Source organism: Neoarius graeffei, chromosome 5 (assembly GCF_027579695.1).
Source record: "Neoarius graeffei isolate fNeoGra1 chromosome 5, fNeoGra1.pri, whole genome shotgun sequence".
Classification (NCBI taxonomy): domain Eukaryota; kingdom Metazoa; phylum Chordata; class Actinopteri; order Siluriformes; family Ariidae; genus Neoarius; species Neoarius graeffei.
The window spans coordinates 77,518,383-77,537,272 of record NC_083573.1 but is presented as its reverse complement, the minus strand read 5'-3'; the positions used below and the strand labels follow the sequence as shown (position 1 = coordinate 77,537,272).

General features: G+C 38.8%; 3 protein-coding genes across 3 annotated transcripts in view; all 3 read right to left on the bottom strand.

Annotated features, from left to right (window-relative positions):
• Nucleotides 1–398: 398 nt before the first annotated feature.
• cebp1 (CCAAT/enhancer binding protein (C/EBP) 1) lies at nt 399–2,975 on the bottom strand. The gene is made up of 3 exons (XM_060920705.1): nt 2,915–2,975; nt 2,409–2,705; nt 399–2,251 (listed from the first exon to the last, which is right to left on the bottom strand). The coding sequence occupies exons 2-3, from the start codon at nt 2,703–2,705 to the stop codon at nt 1,934–1,936; spliced, it is 615 nt and encodes a 204-aa protein (XP_060776688.1). The 5' UTR covers nt 2,915–2,975; the 3' UTR covers nt 399–1,933.
• A 1,071-nt stretch (nt 2,976–4,046) lies between these two features.
• LOC132886296 (elastase-1-like) lies at nt 4,047–9,267 on the bottom strand. Its single transcript, XM_060920848.1, has 8 exons — nt 9,234–9,267; nt 8,969–9,072; nt 8,292–8,398; nt 8,005–8,133; nt 6,471–6,607; nt 5,884–6,029; nt 5,644–5,793; nt 4,047–4,111 (listed from the first exon to the last, which is right to left on the bottom strand). The coding sequence occupies exons 1-8, from the start codon at nt 9,265–9,267 to the stop codon at nt 4,100–4,102; spliced, it is 819 nt and encodes a 272-aa protein (XP_060776831.1). The 3' UTR covers nt 4,047–4,099.
• Nucleotides 9,268–11,291: 2,024 nt separating this feature from the next.
• The window catches only part of ttc21a (tetratricopeptide repeat domain 21A), a 64,404-nt gene continuing 56,805 nt past the window's right edge, over nt 11,292–18,890 (bottom strand). The window contains exons 25-29 of the mRNA XM_060920704.1: nt 15,558–15,759; nt 12,709–12,933; nt 11,856–11,976; nt 11,656–11,723; nt 11,292–11,425 (exon numbers count right to left, since the gene is read on the bottom strand). Of these exons, the coding sequence (XP_060776687.1) occupies nt 11,348–11,425; nt 11,656–11,723; nt 11,856–11,976; nt 12,709–12,933; nt 15,558–15,759 (694 nt within the window). The 3' untranslated portion in view covers nt 11,292–11,347. The remainder of the gene's footprint in view (nt 11,426–11,655; nt 11,724–11,855; nt 11,977–12,708; nt 12,934–15,557; nt 15,760–18,890) is intronic.

Below are 18,890 nucleotides of genomic sequence, written 5' to 3'. Positions count from 1 at the left end.
CATGGGTTTTGGGTCACAGATTATTATAACATCGTTTCCTTTAAAGCATTTCAAACTGAAAATAGCTGATAAATTGGGTTAAGGATGATCATTTGTCTCTACTGTGTCAGACATTAGTGAGGCTGATTAAAGCATTTGGTGCCTGAAGTGTAGTTTTTTTTTTTTAAAGGAAACTGCTTTATTCAACTTCAAATTATTTAAAATTGGCATAACGTAGCTGTCTTTTAATTAAATCTTACAGCCATCCAGGGTGAAATCTCGTTAAAATGTCGTCAGTATTAAAAAGTGAAGTAAAGGCATCGTTATTTAATTGTAATTAAAAATAAGCAGCAGCATTACAGTCACCCATGTACTCAAGCACAGTAACATACAGTTTGTTCCTTTCCACCCCAGGTTATACATCTAAACTTTGAGTGGTTTATTAAAAATATAGGTAAAGGAAAATCTGCTATTAAATGTGAAACATAATATATAGAGCAAGTAATAGTTTAAAAGTGACCTTTATTTACTTTTTTACTTTTCAACAAAACAAAAATTTAAATCTAGAAAATAAAAATCCAAAGTTAAAAAAAAAACTTTCTCCGTTATTTTGTATTTGTCCTTTGTTTAAGGTTCTCTTGCACTTGCACATGCTATACAGTTGTGTATATTAGGACAATTCTTCTTCTTCTTTTATCACTAACATTTCTGACACACACATACGGCCAGTAAATTATCTTAAAACATATAGTATTTATATGAAATATAAGTTCAGTGCAAAGGATTGCATAAACTTATTTAACAAGCCAATTAATGCGAGCATTAGCGCTATTTCATCATCATAAGTAACAGAAATCATCATGTTTTTCTGTAATGCTTAAAAAGTTCATGTTAAGATATTAACCATAAAACAATCAAATAGAAATGAACGTTAATGTGATATAAAAGTGGATTTATTTCAATTGCCTCAAAGGACGTTTTCTTGGTTTCTGCTACTTGTTTTGAGTTTTAAACCCAAAATTATTTTTTTCTCCACCTTACTCCTCCACTCTAATGATCTGTTACATTTATTGTCATTATTCACATACAACGAGATTACATTACAGGCACTTAGCAGACGCTCTTAACCAGAGCGACGTACAACATACCCAGAGCAGCCTGGGGAACAGTTGGGGGTTAGGTGCCTTGCTCAAGGGCACTTCAGCCATTCCTGCTGGTCCAAAGAATCGAACCGGCGACCTTTTGGTCCCAAAGCTGCTTCTGTAACCATTAGGCCATGGCTTCCCCATGATTCAGTGAGCACTGAGGTTCCCTTCCGAAGCTACGATACATATAAGGTTATTAAAAGAAATTATCAAGCGAATGGCAAAAGGGATGTGAAATTTTGCGCTTATTAATAAGATGGAGCCAGAAAGACGTTGCTTGCACAGCTGATGAAGGACCTTCGTATGAAACATCTTGTTTCTCTTGAAACTTTGTTTATTCCACTTTTACCACAAGAACACTACAATAATTACTGAAGTATGCTGCGGTTACACCCTGGATTCTTGGTGAAACACAAAAAAAATACATTTGCACCAATATAGGTGAAAAATTCCGCAACACCATTATAATGTTTTCTGGATGTTAGTTAGTTTTATAAGTTAGAGACTATTGAACTTGCCAAAGGTGTGCCATTTTCCTGCTTCTCTTTTAATGGGTTAATTTAATACATAAAGGAAGCCCTTTAATAACGTGATACAATCTGTAATTTAGCTATCTTGACTACATTTCAGAATAACGTTGGTCCATTTTGATCTGAATATTGTTCTACAGACTATCCTACTGATATATAAACCGAGCGAGTTTAGAATATAACAATACAATCTTATAGTCTTTACATTTCTTCATTTATGTAATTATGCAGTCAGGTCCACTAACCTGATACCTAAGGTAAGCGAGTTTCTAAGGTCACTCAACAGTTCTCTTCAACTCTTCCATCATTGACTTTGGTCTGTAGGTGGCGCTGAGAGAGATAGCGACTGAGCGTGTCCACCTCATGGCTAAGCTGTTCGATGTGCAGTAGTAGCCTGTGATTTTCCTGCTGAAGCTCCAAGGCCTTTTGCTGGGTGAGCTGGATACGTCGGCGTGCTTTATCCCGGCTCTTCCTCACAGCGATGTTGTTACGCTCACGCCTCATCCGGTATTCCATGCTGTCTTTACTCAGGCCTTTCTTCTGGCCTGGTTGCCGAAATGTAGATGGAGGAGGAGGAAGCATGAACTGAGAAAACTCCTTTATCATGTTGCCAAGTTCACAGAAGAGACAGAATGAACACAAAAGCAATATGATCACTTGACTTGCAGTAAATAATATAATTATGCAATATTGCATCAAAAGTACAGTAGTAAGAACAACAAAAAAAAGCTTTTCATAATGACCGTTCATGTACCTGTTGTATAACGTGACTGTGCTGCACTGGTCTTTCCATTGTCGAGTTTGAGCAAGTAGAATAGGGCAAATATGCCATGGCCATCATCGTCTCTCCGCTCCTATCACTTGTCCTGGACAATCCCTGAGACCCCATCGAATAGCCATATGGTCCTTCTTCCATCTGGGGAATTTGACCAGGCAGAGTACTGGAAGATGAAGTGGTGGAATCGGGAGCCAAGTTGTTGACCAGTGAGGAGCATGAATGATTATTGGATGAGAAGATGTGAGCGGTGGAACGACTGTGTGACAGTGACATCTAAGTGGACAAGAGATGATAAATAATCAAAAGTGTTCCTATGTTTACTAGTAGCTCGAATAAAAATATTTAAAAAGTTGAATTTAGTCATGTAAAGATAGCAGTACTTCCTCAATCCAGGTACGTAAATACAATAATGATATTAATTGTCCGTCATAGTCTCTGTTGGAGAGAAGAGACAGCAAAACAAAGGTGTGAAAAGAACTCACCTTTAATTTGCCTTCTTCGGTGTATGTTTTACTCCAATCTTGTACCCAAACTACACTGGTCTGTCCACAAAATCCGTTATGATACAGGTACTCAAGAGATCATGACACCATTTCCTCTGTCACAACCCCCTTCTCAGTCTCTCTCTCTTTTTGCATCACACATTGGCTTTTTTTTTAAATTTCACTGACTTTCTAGGGGATAAATGTAAATTATTTAACTCAAATTTTCCATAACATACTACGACTACTACTACTACCAATAATAATAATAATAATAATAATAATAATAATAAGTAAATACCTTAATTATATTTATTCTTATATTTAAGCCAAATATGTTTGTGCTCTGAGATCCATTTTCAAAGAGTTTTATTGTTAAATATTACAGTGTCTCAATCAGTATAACCTACAAAACTTGATATGACGTGGGAGGGCAGGTGCCAAAACTGCAGACATACTTGTCATAGAAACTATTTTAAAAAAAAGGTTTATTAGACCTTATTTATCAAAACATGGTTATGATCCATGATTCATAATTTGATTGGATCCAGAGAGCTATCTGTATTAGGATATTAATGGCAAACCTGTTCCTGGACCTGTCTGAGAAGAAGAAAAAAAAAGTCAGAGAAATGATGAAAGTTAAACCAGGGAGCAGGAATCCTTGACAGGTAGAACCTACCAGTGATGGGTGATGGATGGACACTCAAACAGGAGAGTGACAAAACTGAACTGAATAGCTGTTTACTATCCTCAGCACAGAACTCACAAGCCTGGCCATGGATCTTATTGTCTTAAATAAATGCACTAATAATTTAGCTATTTTTTAATCGTTTAACTCCGTGTAAGTAGCAGAGGAGCAGCTCTGACTTTTCTCTAATCTTCGATGGATAACTGGGTCACTGATAAAAGCCAAACAAACTTTTGTCTGCTCTTCCAGTGTTTGATAGTGCTTCATGGGGACAAGTCAATGTTTCACACTTGTTCCTCATTTGTTCGATTTGTTCAAGATCTTAAGCCTTGATTATGGCCTGTTTTTCTTGCATTTGTCTTACCATTCATTAAATTATAGTTATTTTACATATATTTAGCCAACAAGCAGACAAACTTTAAAAAATTGACACACCCGTTAACATTTGTGCAGATTGCTTGGTCTTTTATTCAACAGCCACAAAACACGTTGTGCTTTTACACCATTTCCTGTAAAAGAAATAAGAAGACATGTAAGGAAAGGGAAGTAGACATTGATGCTTCACAGTAAAAGAAATCACTATTGTTAACTGTGTAGAATTTGGCATCAAGAAGATTTTAAAGCTCAAAATCAGAACATGCCATAATAGTGCAGTGAGTCTCATAATAAAATTGGTATTTACACAAATTGTAATGTTTATTGTCTTTGACTAGTATGACTTGTGATTTTTTTTTTTGTCAGTCTGGCCAGCAGTTTTCATTGAGGACTTTACAGTGAGTGAATGAGTAGGTAGATAGATTCAACTCCGAGGCAAATTCACAGACAGACAGACAGATAGATAGAGTTCAACCCAGACTCAAATTCACTGATTGATAGACAGACAGACATTTATTCAACCCAGACTCAAATTCACAGACAGATAGGATTTATTCAACCCAGAGGTAAATTCAATTATTTAGATAGATAGATAGATAGATAGATAGATAGATAGATAGATAGATAGATAGATAGATAGATAGATAGATAGATAGATAGATAGATAGATAGATAGATAATCAGTGAACTTGATTCTGGGTTGAATAAATGTCTGTGTCTGTCCGTCTATCTATCTATAACTGAATTTGCCTCTGGGTTGAATAAATCCTATCTATCCGTCTGTCTGTCTGTGAATTTGAGTCTGGGTTGAATGAATGAATAAATATCTATCTATCTATGAACTTGAGTCTGGGTTGAATAAATGTCTGTCTGTCTGTCTGTCTGTCTGTCCGTCCGTCTATCTATCTATAACTGAATTTGCCTCTGGGTTGAATAAATCATATCTATCCGTCTGTGAATTTGAGTCTGGGTTGAATGAATGAATGAATGAATGAATGAATATCTATCTATCTATCTATCTATCTATCTATCTATCTATCTATCTATCTATCTATCTATCTATCTATCTATCTATCTATCTATCTATCTATAACTGAATTTGCCTCTGGGTTGAATAAATCCTATCTATCCGTCTGTCTGTCTGTGAATTTGAGTCTGGGTTGAATGAATGAATAAATATCTATCTATCTATGAACTTGAGTCTGGGTTGAATAAATGTCTGTCTGTCCGTCCGTCTATCTATAACTGAATTTGCCTCTGGGTTGAATAAATCGTATCTATCCGTCTGTGAATTTGAGTCTGGGTTGAATGAATGAATATCTATCTATCTGAATTTGCCTCTGGGTTGAATAAATCCTATCTATCCGTCTGTCTGTGAATTTGAGTCTGGGTTAAATAAATAAATAAATAAATAAATATCTATCTATCTATCTATCTATGAACTTGAGTCTGGGTTGAATAAATGTCTGTCTGTCTGTCTGTCTGTCTGTCTGTCTAGCTAGCTAGATATTTATTCAACCCAGACTCAAATTCACAGACAGACAGAACCCAGAGGCAAATTCACTTATTACAGCAGCACAGAGATATCTGATCATGATGCCATCAGTTCAATTTCTATGGTTTAGCACATGTATTCATCCAACAACAGAACCAAGAAAGAACCTACAGAATACAGCCAGTCAATGAAGGCAGACACGCGAGTGAAGACTGTAGGTTTGGTGTAAAGGTTGCAGTTTATAGCAGCGCCAAAGCTGACTACACCATGAACTTTCCAAGAGCCATCAGTAAGGCAGTTCAGAGGTCCACCAGAGTCACCCTGAAATGTCCAAATAACCACTGGATCAGCACAAAAGTTAATGACAGCCATCATGGAACTGAACTGTCAAGGCTGGGAAAACATCTGTACCTGGCACCCAGCAGTCAAACCATCTCCTCCGGCACACACCATGGATTTCTTGACCACACTGCCCCACCATTCATAAGTGGAGCACACGGAGTAATCCACCACACCAATGGGCGCCTCCTGAAGGAGGTCTGGCATATAACCACCAGCTGAGACAGGGTAATGTGAAACAAGAATCCGTCAGATATTAAATCAACATCCTCATATATGTAGATTACAATATTTGATACATGAAGACGCCTTGATCCAAACAACTCCTAACTTCTGTCTGATATAAACCCGGGTTTTGTAACACCCCACCCCTCAAGGGTGAAGGGGGAGGGGTGATCTACAGGTATCATAATGCATGTAGAAACAACAGAAAAATGTTTTTACAAGTTAAATTGTAATAGTAAAAGTACAAAAAATTAAAGATGTCAATATACTATACAATATATTATACTCAGTGGACCAAGGTACTTCGACAGTGCAAACGAGTATCACGACAAAACAGTAAACATTAAATAATACAAGAGCTAAGGCAGGTGCGATGAGTGTGAAGAGACAGAGATGTAAGAATAAAGTGCTAGCACACAGTTAAAGTGACTCACTAGCCAGAAGTCCCCATCCAGTAATATAGCAAGTAAAGCCATTGGGCAAAATTTGTCCAGAATAAGGCAGCTCTGCAATGGACACATAACCATTGCTATAGGCCAAAGAGTCCAACTTCATCAAGGCAATATCATTTCTGATGGGAATGAAATACATGATAAGCACATAACATGCAATAAGGCTGTTTCATAAGTAAGGGATAAAACATGATACACCATGCAATTATAGAAAAAATAATTCAGAACAAGGTGGTGTGACGCTTCACCTTAGGCCGTTACCACCATGAAATGGATTAATTTTCATATAACAGCATGTCCTGAAGCATTTTACAATTCTTATACCACAGTGATTAGCTAGTAATTTGAATTTTTATTTATTAACCAAAAACAAATTGGGCTTTTTAACCATTTATAGTCACATTGTGGAACATTTGTGCAGCAGGTTCGTTCCTGTTATCACTTATATCAGCTATAAACATTTCTTCACCTGCCTCTCCTTTTTCTCTCTCAAGACTCATGTTCGAGAAAACATCTTTATATATCAATACGTATACATTTTTATTGGTTAAATAATGACACTTCTTTAAATATGTTGATTTTTAAACCCCGTGAACGGGCCGTTATTAGAGAAACAATTATGTATTCAAACAAGCACATTATCATAAACCGATAGTTTGATTTACAGCTGGAACAATAGTCAGAGCTGCTGCTATAGAGAAATTAAATCATGAACGTCTACCTAATCAGATTTGAGAATTCAACACTGTGGTATAATTTCATTTGTACAGGATATATGAGATTAATAGAATACATTTTTTATTCTATCCACATTCACTGGATATGAGCAATCACACATTCTGATTGGCTACTCTACTACTAGGATGTCAGCTCATATACCATGAGTAGAGAAAAACAAAATGGCAGAACATGTTGCTGAACCAACCGAGGACGAAATAAAAACTCTACTCGAAAACAAAACCCCCAAAATTGTTAAAGTATTTAAAAGAAACAGAAATAGCTAAAAGAATATAGGTTTTGTTTGCTTGTTTTTTTTTCACCCAATATCTCCTGTTCCACACTCCAGCCCAGTCGGTGGCAGTAATGCACCTTTAAGTTGGTTTGCCAACCGCCAAAAAACCCTAAAGAAGAAACCCCCCCCCCCCCCCCCCCCCCCAAAAAGCAACAAAATAGGTAATGAAATTATTTGATGGTAAGAATGTTTTTTTTCCAAGAATTATTATTATAGCATTTTCACAAACTGCTACTCTCATTTCACCGGTTTATTTACATTATAAGCAGAAATGATTTTGTCGGATGTGTTGTATAAAGTTTTTATTTATCGACTTTGCAAAAAATAAAAATGCTCCGTTTCTGAAAATCCAGTGAATGTGGAAATAATAAAACAGCAATTCCACTCAGTCTCGTCATACATGGCTTATAGTCAACTCAGTGCTATGCACCTCATCAGCCATCAGCTCATGTACGACTCAATTTCATGGAATAATTGTTAAATATATAAACTTTAAAGTTGCACCCGTTTGCAAGATCCTCAGTCCAGCCAGGATGAACTACAATCCTTGTCACACCATAAACCTGCTCACGGCCTTCGGGCTTACTGAGGTCATATTCCCCCAAAACCACTTTATATTTCCTGACGTCCAAACTGAAAGAGAGGTACACTTATTTTGGTGCTTATATCTTCCATAATAATTCAATAGTGCCATGCTGTCTGAGTATTTAGGCATAAAAGTTTGCACACTGCATTTTTTAGACTAGAACCATACATAATTTGTAAGTATTAGAACAGAGAAAAGGCCTCACTCAAGGATACAGTGGGCTGCAGTCATCACATAATTGGCACTAACAAGGCTGCCTCCACAAATGTGAGCAAAGTAACCTGTGCCCCAGTTATCCATCTGTAGAGATACCTGCAAAACGCACAGGGCCAAAAGATAGTATAACCATAATCTTATAATATACGACAATATCATTAGCTTGATCTAACACTTTTGCTTTTGGACCCTGGACAGGCATATTTATATAACTATACTTGATCTAAAAATAGGGGCGGCACGGTGGTGTAGTGGTTAGCGCTGTCGCCTCACAGCAAGAAGGTCCAGGTTCGAGCCCCGTGGCCGGCGAGGGCCTTTCTGTGTGGAGTTTGCATGTTCTCCCCGTGTCCGTGTGGGTTTCCTCCGGGTGCTCCGGTTTCCCCCACAGTCCAAAGACATGCAGGTTAGGTTAACTGGTGACTCTAAATTGACCGTAGGTGTGAATGTGAGTGTGAATGGTTGTCTGTGTCTATGTGTCAGCCCTGTGATGACCTGGCGACTTGTCCAGGGTGTACCCCGCCTTTCGCCTGTAGTCAGCTGGGATAGGCTCCAGCTTGCCTGCGACCCTGTAGAAGGATAAAGCGGCTAGAGATAATGAGATGAGATGAGATCTAAAAATATGAATATCATAGTTGGCTAGTTTTGCCATTTCTAGTATGTGATTACCTGCCATTGCCATGTATTTGGGCGAGCATTGGACCCACCTACAACCTTCCCACTTCCCTCATTCTCCACCACCTGTTCGGGTAGAGCAGTGGCAGAGATGAGTCCTGCAAATCACAAATTCATTCAGAGATATTAAACGGAAGGCAGAACCAAATGAAAATCATTAAAACAATTGCATGTGCACTAAAATAACGAGACAGCTAAAGCAGTTACATTTTCTGTTTGGAAAGCATGAAAAAAAGTTAGTGCGTATATTATGCATTACCAATACAAGTCAAAAGAACCGCAAGACGCATCATGCTGGATTGCAAATGATTTTCAAGAATGTCCTCATTTATACACCTGATGGGAGTCCAGGTGTCTGATGCAAGCAGGGGTTATTTACATTGGAGTGTGTTAAGATTGTGATTAAAAAAAAAAAAAAGGCAAATAAAATTCCCATACAGAAAAGTACATGGTATCTTTCTGGAGTGTTCAATGTTTTCTGTGGAAAAACACGCAGACTCAAGGCTGTGAAATAGAGCAGATGAGCCTAGATTTGTACCATTTATTTTAAGCACAGGTTCTCTCTGGTTGTTGTACAAAACAGTTCATGCAGAAAATGGGCGGGTAACAGAAATGAGAAATAAATAGATTGAGTAGAAATGGATATATGATATACAAGTTTGGACACACCTCCTAATTCAATGTTTTTTCTTTATTTTTATTAAATTAAAAGTCACTTCGTGTCTTAAAGTAATGATGGATGTCGTTTCTCTTTACTTACTTGAGCGATTCTTGACATAATATGGATTACTACAGTTGTGGAATAGGGCTATTAACTGTATTATTATTATTTACTATTTGATCTCAAATGCATTAAAAAGGTAAGAAACTGCACTAATTAACTTTTGACGCGGCAACTGTTAATTGAAAAGCATTCCAGGTGACGACCAAATGAAGCTGGTTAAGATAATGCCAATAGTGTGCAAAGTGTCATCAAGGTAAACGCTGGCAACTTTGAAGAATCTAAAATATGAAATATAATTTGCTTTTTTATTACCACATAATTCCATATATGTTCCAAATATTATTTCATAGTTTTGACATCTTCAGTATGGTTCTACAATGTAGAAAACAAGTATATATATTTATTTTTATTCTATCCACATTCACTGGATATGAGCAATCACACACTCTGATTGGCTTCTCTACTACTAGGCTATCAGCTCATATACCATGAGTAGAGAACAACAAAATGGTGGCATGAATCAAGTCAGATATATCACAATCATCAAGTATTCAAAAGAAACAAATAGCTAAAAGAATATAGTCCCCCCCCAATATCGCCTGTTCTACACTCCAGCCCAGTCAGTGGCGGTAATGCACCTTTAAGTTGGTTTACCAACTGCCAAAAAAACCCTAAAGAAGAAGAAGAAAAATGACAGTGCGTGTTGCTGAACCAACCAAGGATGAAATAAAAACTCTATTCGAAAACAAAACCAAAAAAAAAAAAAAACCCCAAACAAAATGGGGAATGAAAGTATTTGATGGTAAAAAAAGTTTCTTTTTTGTCTGGAATTATTATTATAGCATTTTTCACAAATTGGGGTGGCACGGTGGTGTAGTGGTTAGCACTGTCGCCTCACAGCAAGAAGGTCCTGGGTTCGAGCCCCGTGGCCGGCGAGGGCCTTTCTGTGTGGAGTTTGCATGTTCTCCCCGTGTCTGTATGGGGTTTCCTCCCAGTGCTCCGGTTTCCCCCACAGTCCAAAGACATGCAGGTTAGGCTAATTGGTGGCTCTAAATTGACCATAGGTGTGAACATGAGTGTGAATGGTTGTTTGTCTCTATGTGTCAGCCCTGCGATGATCTGGAGACTTGTCCAGGATGTACTCCGCCTCTCGCCCATAGTCAGCTGGGATAGGCTCCAGCTTGCCCACGAGCCTGCACAGGATAAGCAGCTACGGATAATGGATAGATGGATTTTTCACAAATTGCTACTGTCATTTCGCCAGTTTGTTTACATTCTAAGTGGAAATGATTCTGTCGGACGTTTTGCATGAAGTTTTTATTTATAGACTTTGCAAAAAATAGAAACAAAAATACTCTGTTTCTCAAAATCCAGTGAATGTGGATAGAATAAAACAGTTATTCCACTCAATCTCATTGTACATGGCTTATAGCCAAGTTGGCGCTACGCACCTCGTCAGCTATCAGCTCATGTATGACTCAATTTTGTGGAATAACTGTTAATTATCTATAGGGAAGAGAACATATGGTAAAGTCCAGTAAAGAACATTTATCTAATCTATGTTACTATTCAATCAGGTCGTGAAATGTTTGCTAAAATGTGTCCTAGTATTGTAAATGTGTTTAGGTTGATTAAATGTCTCTTTGCGCTTATGGTCTAAGAGAGAGCTGGGCCCGGTGTAGAATTTCAGTTTGGATCTGAGGATAATCAGGATGCTCCAGCAGAACCTGAAAAAACAAACAAAAAAACCCCACAGCCTTTACATTCTTTCTTAACTAAAAAAAAAAAAAAATCTTATAATTTTTTGGCGCTTAAAAACAGAAATGCATTTGTTCCAGGTGTTAAGCCGGCGCCTGTATATCTCCTGTACTGTGGTAATACGGTGCCTGATTTGACTAAGAAACTCCGCATCATAAGATCCTGAGGTTTTATTTTTATTTCTTTGAGTCATACAAACCTGATGACAGACATGAATGGCCTGTGTGTAATTCTTGTACTTCAGATAATTGAAAGCGAGTCTGTATCCTGTGATGAGAGTAAAATTAACTGTTAGAGATGTGATTAATATAGGCAGATAAATCTGTGCATAAACTGAAATAAATAAATATTTGACTAATCAATGACTGAGAAAGCTTTGTGCTCAGATAAAATCCCTACCAATTGCAGGGTCGATGCAGTAGCTGTATTTCCAGGCCAGTTCGTACTGCTCAGCAGCATCTTTGTACCTCTGGTCGTTCTCCATGATGAAACCTTTGTACTCGTATGCCTTGCTGCATGACTGAACAATTACAATGCAAAACACAGCAGCATATTAAAAAGTGATTTTACAAAAGAAAGGATGTACACTACCGTTCAAAAGTTTGGGGTCACTTTGAAATGTCCTTATTTTTGAAAGAAAAGCACTGTTCTTTTCAATGAAGATCACTTTAAACTAATCAGAAATCCACTCTATACATTGCTAATGTGGTAAATGACTATTCTAGCTGCAAATGTCTGGTTTTTGGTGCAATATCTCCATAGGTGTATAGAGGCCCATTTCCAGCAACTCTCACTCCAGTGTTCTAATGGTACAATGTGTTTGCTCATTGCCTCAGAAGGCTAATGGATGATTAGAAAACCCTTGTACAATCATGTTAGCACAGCTGAAAACAGTTGAGCTCTTTAGAGAAGCTATAAAACTGACCTTCCTTTGAGCAGATTGAGTTTCTGGAGCATCACATTTGTGGGGTCGATTAAATGCTCAAAATGGCCGGAAAAATGTCTTGACTATATTTTCTATTCATTTTACAACTTATGGTGGTAAATAAAAGTGTGACTTTTCATGGAAAACACAAAATTGTCTGGGTGACCCCAAACTTTTGAACGGTAGTGTAATTGTTGTTAGAAAAATATAAGACCTCAAAAATAAAAACAGGACACTGAGTTCCACCTAAGAAACAAACACTATGAAGCTTTCCTGAATTAAATATTATTTCTGAGGCTAACAGATATCCATGTTACCGTTTCATACCTTATTGTGTCGAATACAATCATCCAGAAGCTTCTCAGCGTTAGCATATTTTCCTGTTTTGATGTACATGTCAGCAAGGAGCAGGCAGCTTTTCTCAAAGTCTTCAGCAATGCCAGGGGTCCATTGCATCTTGCTGATCCTCTTTAGGAAGTTTCTCGCTTTGGGAGTCTGTTTGAGCAGCAGCAAGGCCTGAGCTACTATGAGCAATGAGGTCTCCAACATGACCTACAGCCACGGGGAAAACTGATAAGTTCACATTTCAACAGACTGTACTTTTGCTGGGCCATGTTCTATGGATGTCGGATGACCGTATCCCCAAAGTTGCCCTACAATGGGCCCCTGAGGGGAAGAGGAAACGAGGACGTCCTAAAACTACATGGAGACGTACTGTGGCTAGAGATCTAGCGGCCATAGGGATCACCTGGGATGCAGCTCAGTATTTAGCACAGAACAGGCCCCAGTGGAGGAAACTTACAGCCTTATGTCCCACACGGGATGAAGAGGATAAGTAAGTAAGTACTTTTGCTGTCTTGCCATAGTACTTTATGTTGTGTTTAAATGTCCGCTTGATAAGCAAGTCAGTAGGCCACCAAATAAAATATACAGGTAGTTCTTCGGTAACGGAATTACATTCACAGCAAAATGTGGTAACTTTTTTTTTTTTTTAGTGACAGTACTCAAGATAATGATATTAAATAAAAACTTCCCACTGTATGGGGTATCTTTTGACCCTAAAAAAAGCATAGGAAAATTGGCTGTTTAACTCTGAACGCAAAATCCTTCATGAGGAAAGAAAAGTCAGTAACGGAATTACGTCAGGAAAAAAAAAAAAACCTCAACTTCAAACCAAGATTTCTCTGAAGCGATATTGCTATAATTGGGGTGATGATTTTTAAATATGGTTTTCAGTACATTTTGTCTTGGACTCCATCCATCCATTATCTGTAACCGCTTATCCTGTTCTACAGGGTTGTAGGCAAGCTGGAGCCTATCCCAGCTGACTATGGTCAAGAGGCGGGGTACACCCTGGACAAGTCGCCAGATCATCGCAGGGCCGGCACATAGAGACAAACAACCATTCACACTCACATTCACACCTACGGTCAATTTAGAGCCACCAGTTAACCTAACCTTTGGACTGTGGGGGAAACCGGAGCACCCAGAGGAAACTCACACAGACACGGGGAGAACATGCAAACTCCACACAGAAAGGCCCTCGCCGGCCGCTGGGCTCGAATTCAGACACTTCTTGCTGTGAGGTGACAGTGCTAACCACTACACCACCATGCCGCCCCCTTGGAGTCCATACTTTAGCAATATCACTGAGCTGACAAGTTAAAGCAATCTTAATCATTTCATAATTTTGGCCTCTCTGCTGAAGAATTGCCCAAATAAAGAAATGTATCCAGAGTAGGCTGCAAATTGTCATTGCATAATTAATATCTGCATAAATAACACTAACAATGTCGTGATTAGCAGTATAATACATTTCTGAGATAATAGAAGGTGTTTCAAAAGAATTTGATATCATTTCGCAATCTAATAACTTTGCCAATTCTCGTTTAATTGACCTCAAATTTTAACAGCATGTGTGGAAACAGGTCAAAATTTTCCCTTACAGAAAAAAAACATGAATTTCCCAATGTATTTCACATGTGATCACATGTTGCCACATGTGGTAACATGTGGAAAACATGTTACCATGTGTAAAACATTCCCACATGTGATTCACATAAAATTGGGCCAAAACCACGTTTCCCATGTGCAAATAACATGTTTCCCATGTTATGCCCACTTGGCTCAAAGCGGAGATAACATAGAGGAGACCACACCGAATGTAACGTTATACTATGATCATTTATTAAAAGAGATTCAAACCCAGTCAGTAAATGTAAGCTACTCAAATGTGTAGTGACAGTCAGCTTCATGCAGTGTAGTGCATAAAAAGATAAAGGGAGAGGGAGAGAGAGAGAAAAAAAAAGAGGCTGCAGCCAGCCCTCGTAGCCCCAGGGCCAGAGCAGCCAAGCCAGAGCAAGAATCAGCCCGACAGACCTGGAGGAGGTGCTTTTAAACGCCTCCACCCAACTACCAATCAGCTGGCCTATTGGCCACCATGGCCAGCCAGCCAAGTTGATCAGCTCCCCCTGCAGCCTGGGAGCTGGAAGACCGGGCAACTCATGCTAATATGTAGGAGGAATGAGGCAGCCATAGCACAGCAGAGCCGGGCGCAACACCCATGTGCAAAACACATTTTCCACATGTGAAGTTCATGTGGTTTTTCTGTAAGGGTTATGTTTAATGTTTTTTTGTTTTTATCTTTTTAGGTATAGAAATACCATTCACTGGAAAAGAAAAGGCATTTTGTGTGTTAGAGTACGCTCGAACACAGTCGAACAAGACGATGCAGCGTGCATTTATGAGAGAATTCTCTAAAAATGCACCAACTGCAATGCAGATTTGGAAACGGCACAAAAAGTTCAAAGAGGAAGGCTGTCTGTGCAGGGCGAAAGGATCTGGACGACCACCACCATCGGAAGAGACGGTTGAGCGGGTTCACGAATATTGAAAATTTGTGAAATCATTAATGGAATCCACATATCTTTGAATTTCTAATTCAAATTGAGGAATAATTCTTATATTGCTCAACATTAAGCCTGTTCAGTTTCATTTGCCAAGACTATGTAGTTTCTGGGATATTTACATCTCAAATAATATCTTTTTTTTTTTTTTTAAACACCCTGTATTTGGAGAATTTGGAGTAGGGAATAGTTTGTTTTCACTCATACGCATGCATGTCATCAAACAGATCTAATTCTTCCATTAAAGCAAATATGCAACCCCCATTTTACCTTCTTTTCCATCATGTCAGACAGGACTCTCACTGCACTCTCCGTTTGTTTTGGCTCCTTGCTGTAGATCACACAGAGGTTGTAAAGGATTGTGGCCTTGTCCTGGCCGACTCTGGAGCGAGGCTGGAAATCTCTCAGTAGATTCTGGGCGATGGTCATTCCCATTAACTTTTCGTCATCAGGGACAAGTGGCACAATGGAGCTGGAAAATTAGAAAGGGTATAATTATGAAAAATCAAGGCAAACTTCAAGTTTGTTTATGTTACAGTATTCCATCATATGTAAACTGCTGGCAAATAGTTCTGAAACAACCAATATTTTATCATTTATTGTTAAATGACCTCGTCTTAAATAAGCTAAACTAATTTGAAAATCTAAGCAAGCAAGAAGTACAAGTGAAACAAGAAATGTTTATATTATTAAATGCTTATTGAATTAAGAAATTTTAGAAACAAGTTCAGTATTATACTATATCTAATGTAATGGGGAAAAGGTCCAAATCTTTAAATCTCTCTAATTAGGCGTGGCACATATGTTTTACGGTTACCCCAGCACTGTTTACGAGTCATTCATCTATACATATAACGGGTTTACCCTCCAAGAGTGCTTGCCTTTATTAATGCACTCATTTAGAATAGCGATGGGATCTGAGAGCAACCTGTTAATAAGTTCCACAAAGATTATTATTATTTTATACATTATTTAATTACTGTTCTGTATTATTTTCTTTGGTGTGTGACAAGAACAGTGATTAAATTGTGACTGGTATCACGTTAAAAAAATCTTTGTACAGTAAGTCTGAACATCACTAAGAGAAAAAAGAAAAAGACATTTAAAAACATTTGCCATATTTCATTGAAGACAAATGAAAACTGAATCTATACAAGCAGGATTGTGTTTACTGTGTGTAGTGTTTCACTGATGTTCCTTCAGAAAAAGAAGAAAAAAAAGGCCAAATTGGTGTATGTCAAAAAATCAACAGTGATATAACAATTCGCTACAATTTTTATGCCTAATCTTTGCCTTTAAAATCTCTCCAACCCCTTTTGTATCCCCTGACGAGCTTTTGATCCTCTCAGCTGTAATGCTGGCTAGAAGGCCATTCCCTGTACTTTCCTCTTGACACATCTGCTCAAACTCTGTTAGATCTCATACACTTCCTTCTGATGACGTCTTCTCAAACTAATTTTCTCTCAAGTTTGTCTTGTGCTTCACAGCAAAAGAAGGTTCCGGGTTCATACCCCACAGCCAACAGGGGTCATTCTGTGTGGAGTTTGCATGTTCTCCCCATGTCTGTGTGGGTTTCCTCCCACTTCTAATACATGCAGGTTAGATAAAAATTGTTGAACTTATTGCACGTCGCTCTGGATAAGAGCATCTGCTAAATGCCAAATGTAATGAAGAAGCAGCTTGGATTCAGTTTCCAGGACCTTCCAACACTATTGCTGCTTAGCCTCATGAAAAAAGTAAACAGTTATATTATAGCACTGGGCGGCATGGTGGTGTAGTGGTTAGCACTGTCGTCTCACAGCAAGAAGGTCCGGGTTCGAGCCCTGTGGCCGGCGAGGGCCTTTCTGTGCGGAGTTTGCATGTTCTCCCCGTGTCCGCGTGGGTTTCCTCCGGGTGCTCCGGTTTCCCCCACAGTCCAAAGACATGCAGGTTAGGTTAACTGGTGACTCTAAATTGACCGTAGGTGTGAATGTGAGTGTGAATGGTTGTCTGTGTCTATGTGTCAGCCCTGTGATGACCTGGCGACTTGTCCAGGGTGTACCCCGCCTTTCACCCGTAGTCAGCTGGGATAGGCTCCAGCTTGCCTGCGACCCTGTAGAACAGGATAAAGTAGCTACAGATAATGAGATGAGATTATAGCACTCGGTGCACATTCCGGACAACAAACTTCATAGGAGTCACTTAATAGGCCTTTACAGTGCAGTTCTACTGAATCAGCTCTGTACTGTGAGCCCTCCTCTGAGCTCTTGAACACCTCTCCTCCAAACGTCTTCTTGTCTGGGTCAGACAAATATGCACCATCAGCTCGAGTGCATCTTTCTCCCAATCTGCATATCTCCTGACCTGGTTCATGTGCATCATTGCCTCCTGAAAATGTTACACATGCCTAATATATGGTGAATGATGAGCAGGGAACTGGTAGAGGTTTGTGGAGCTGGTGTGGATGCTTGGAGCCGAGCCATCTGTGAGGTGAATCTCTCAATCCACTACTGTTGGTCTCCAATGATGCAACCCTGTCCCACTAGCCCTTGGTGTCAGTCAAAATTGCCTGTGTGTCCATGAGTGGGTGAAGTATTGTGTCAGGTATGTACAGTGGTGCTTGAAAGTTTGTGAACCCTTTATAATTTTCTATTTTTCGGCATAAATATGACCTAAAACATCATCGGATTTTCACACAGGTCCTAAAAGTAGATAAAGAGAACCCATTTAAACAAATGAGACCAAAATATTATACTTGGTCATTTATTTATTGAGGAAAATGATCCAATATTACATATCTTTGAGTAGCAAAAGTATGTGAACCTCTAGGATTAGCAGTTAATTTGAAAGTGAAATTAGAGTCAGGTGTTTTCAATCAATGGCATGACAATCAGGTGTGAGTGGGCACCGTTTTATTTAAAGAACAGGGATCTATCAAAGTCTGATCTTCACAACACATGTTTGTGGAAGTGTATCATGGCACGAACAAAGGAGATTTCTGAGGACCTCATAAAAAGCGTTATTGATGCTCATCAGGCTGGAAAAGGTTACAAAACCATCTCTAAAGAGTTTGGACTCCACTAATCCATAGTCAGACAGATTGCATACAAATGGAGGAAATTCAAGGCCATTGTTACCCTCCCCAGGAGTGGTCGACCAACAAAGATCACTCCAAGAGCAAGGTGTGCAATAGTCGGCGAGGTCACAAAGGACCCCAGGGTAACTTCTAAGCAACTGAAGGCCTCTCTCACATTGGCTAATGTTAATGTTCATGAATCCACCATCAGGAGAACACTGAACAACAATGGTGTGCATGGCAGGGTTGCAAGGAGAAAGCCACTGCTCTCCAAAAAGAACATAGCTGCTCATCTGCAGTTTGCTAAAGATCACATGAACAAGCCAGAAGGCTATTGGAAAAATGTTTTGTGGAAGGATGAGACCAAAATAGAACTTTTTGGTTTAAATGAGAAGCGTTATGTTTGGAGAAAGGAAAACACTGCATTCCAACATAAGAACCTTATCCCATCTGTGAAACACAGTGGTGGTAGTATCATGGTTTGGGCCTGTTTTGCTGCATCTGGGCCAGGACAGCTTGCCATCATTGATGGAACAATGAATTCTGAA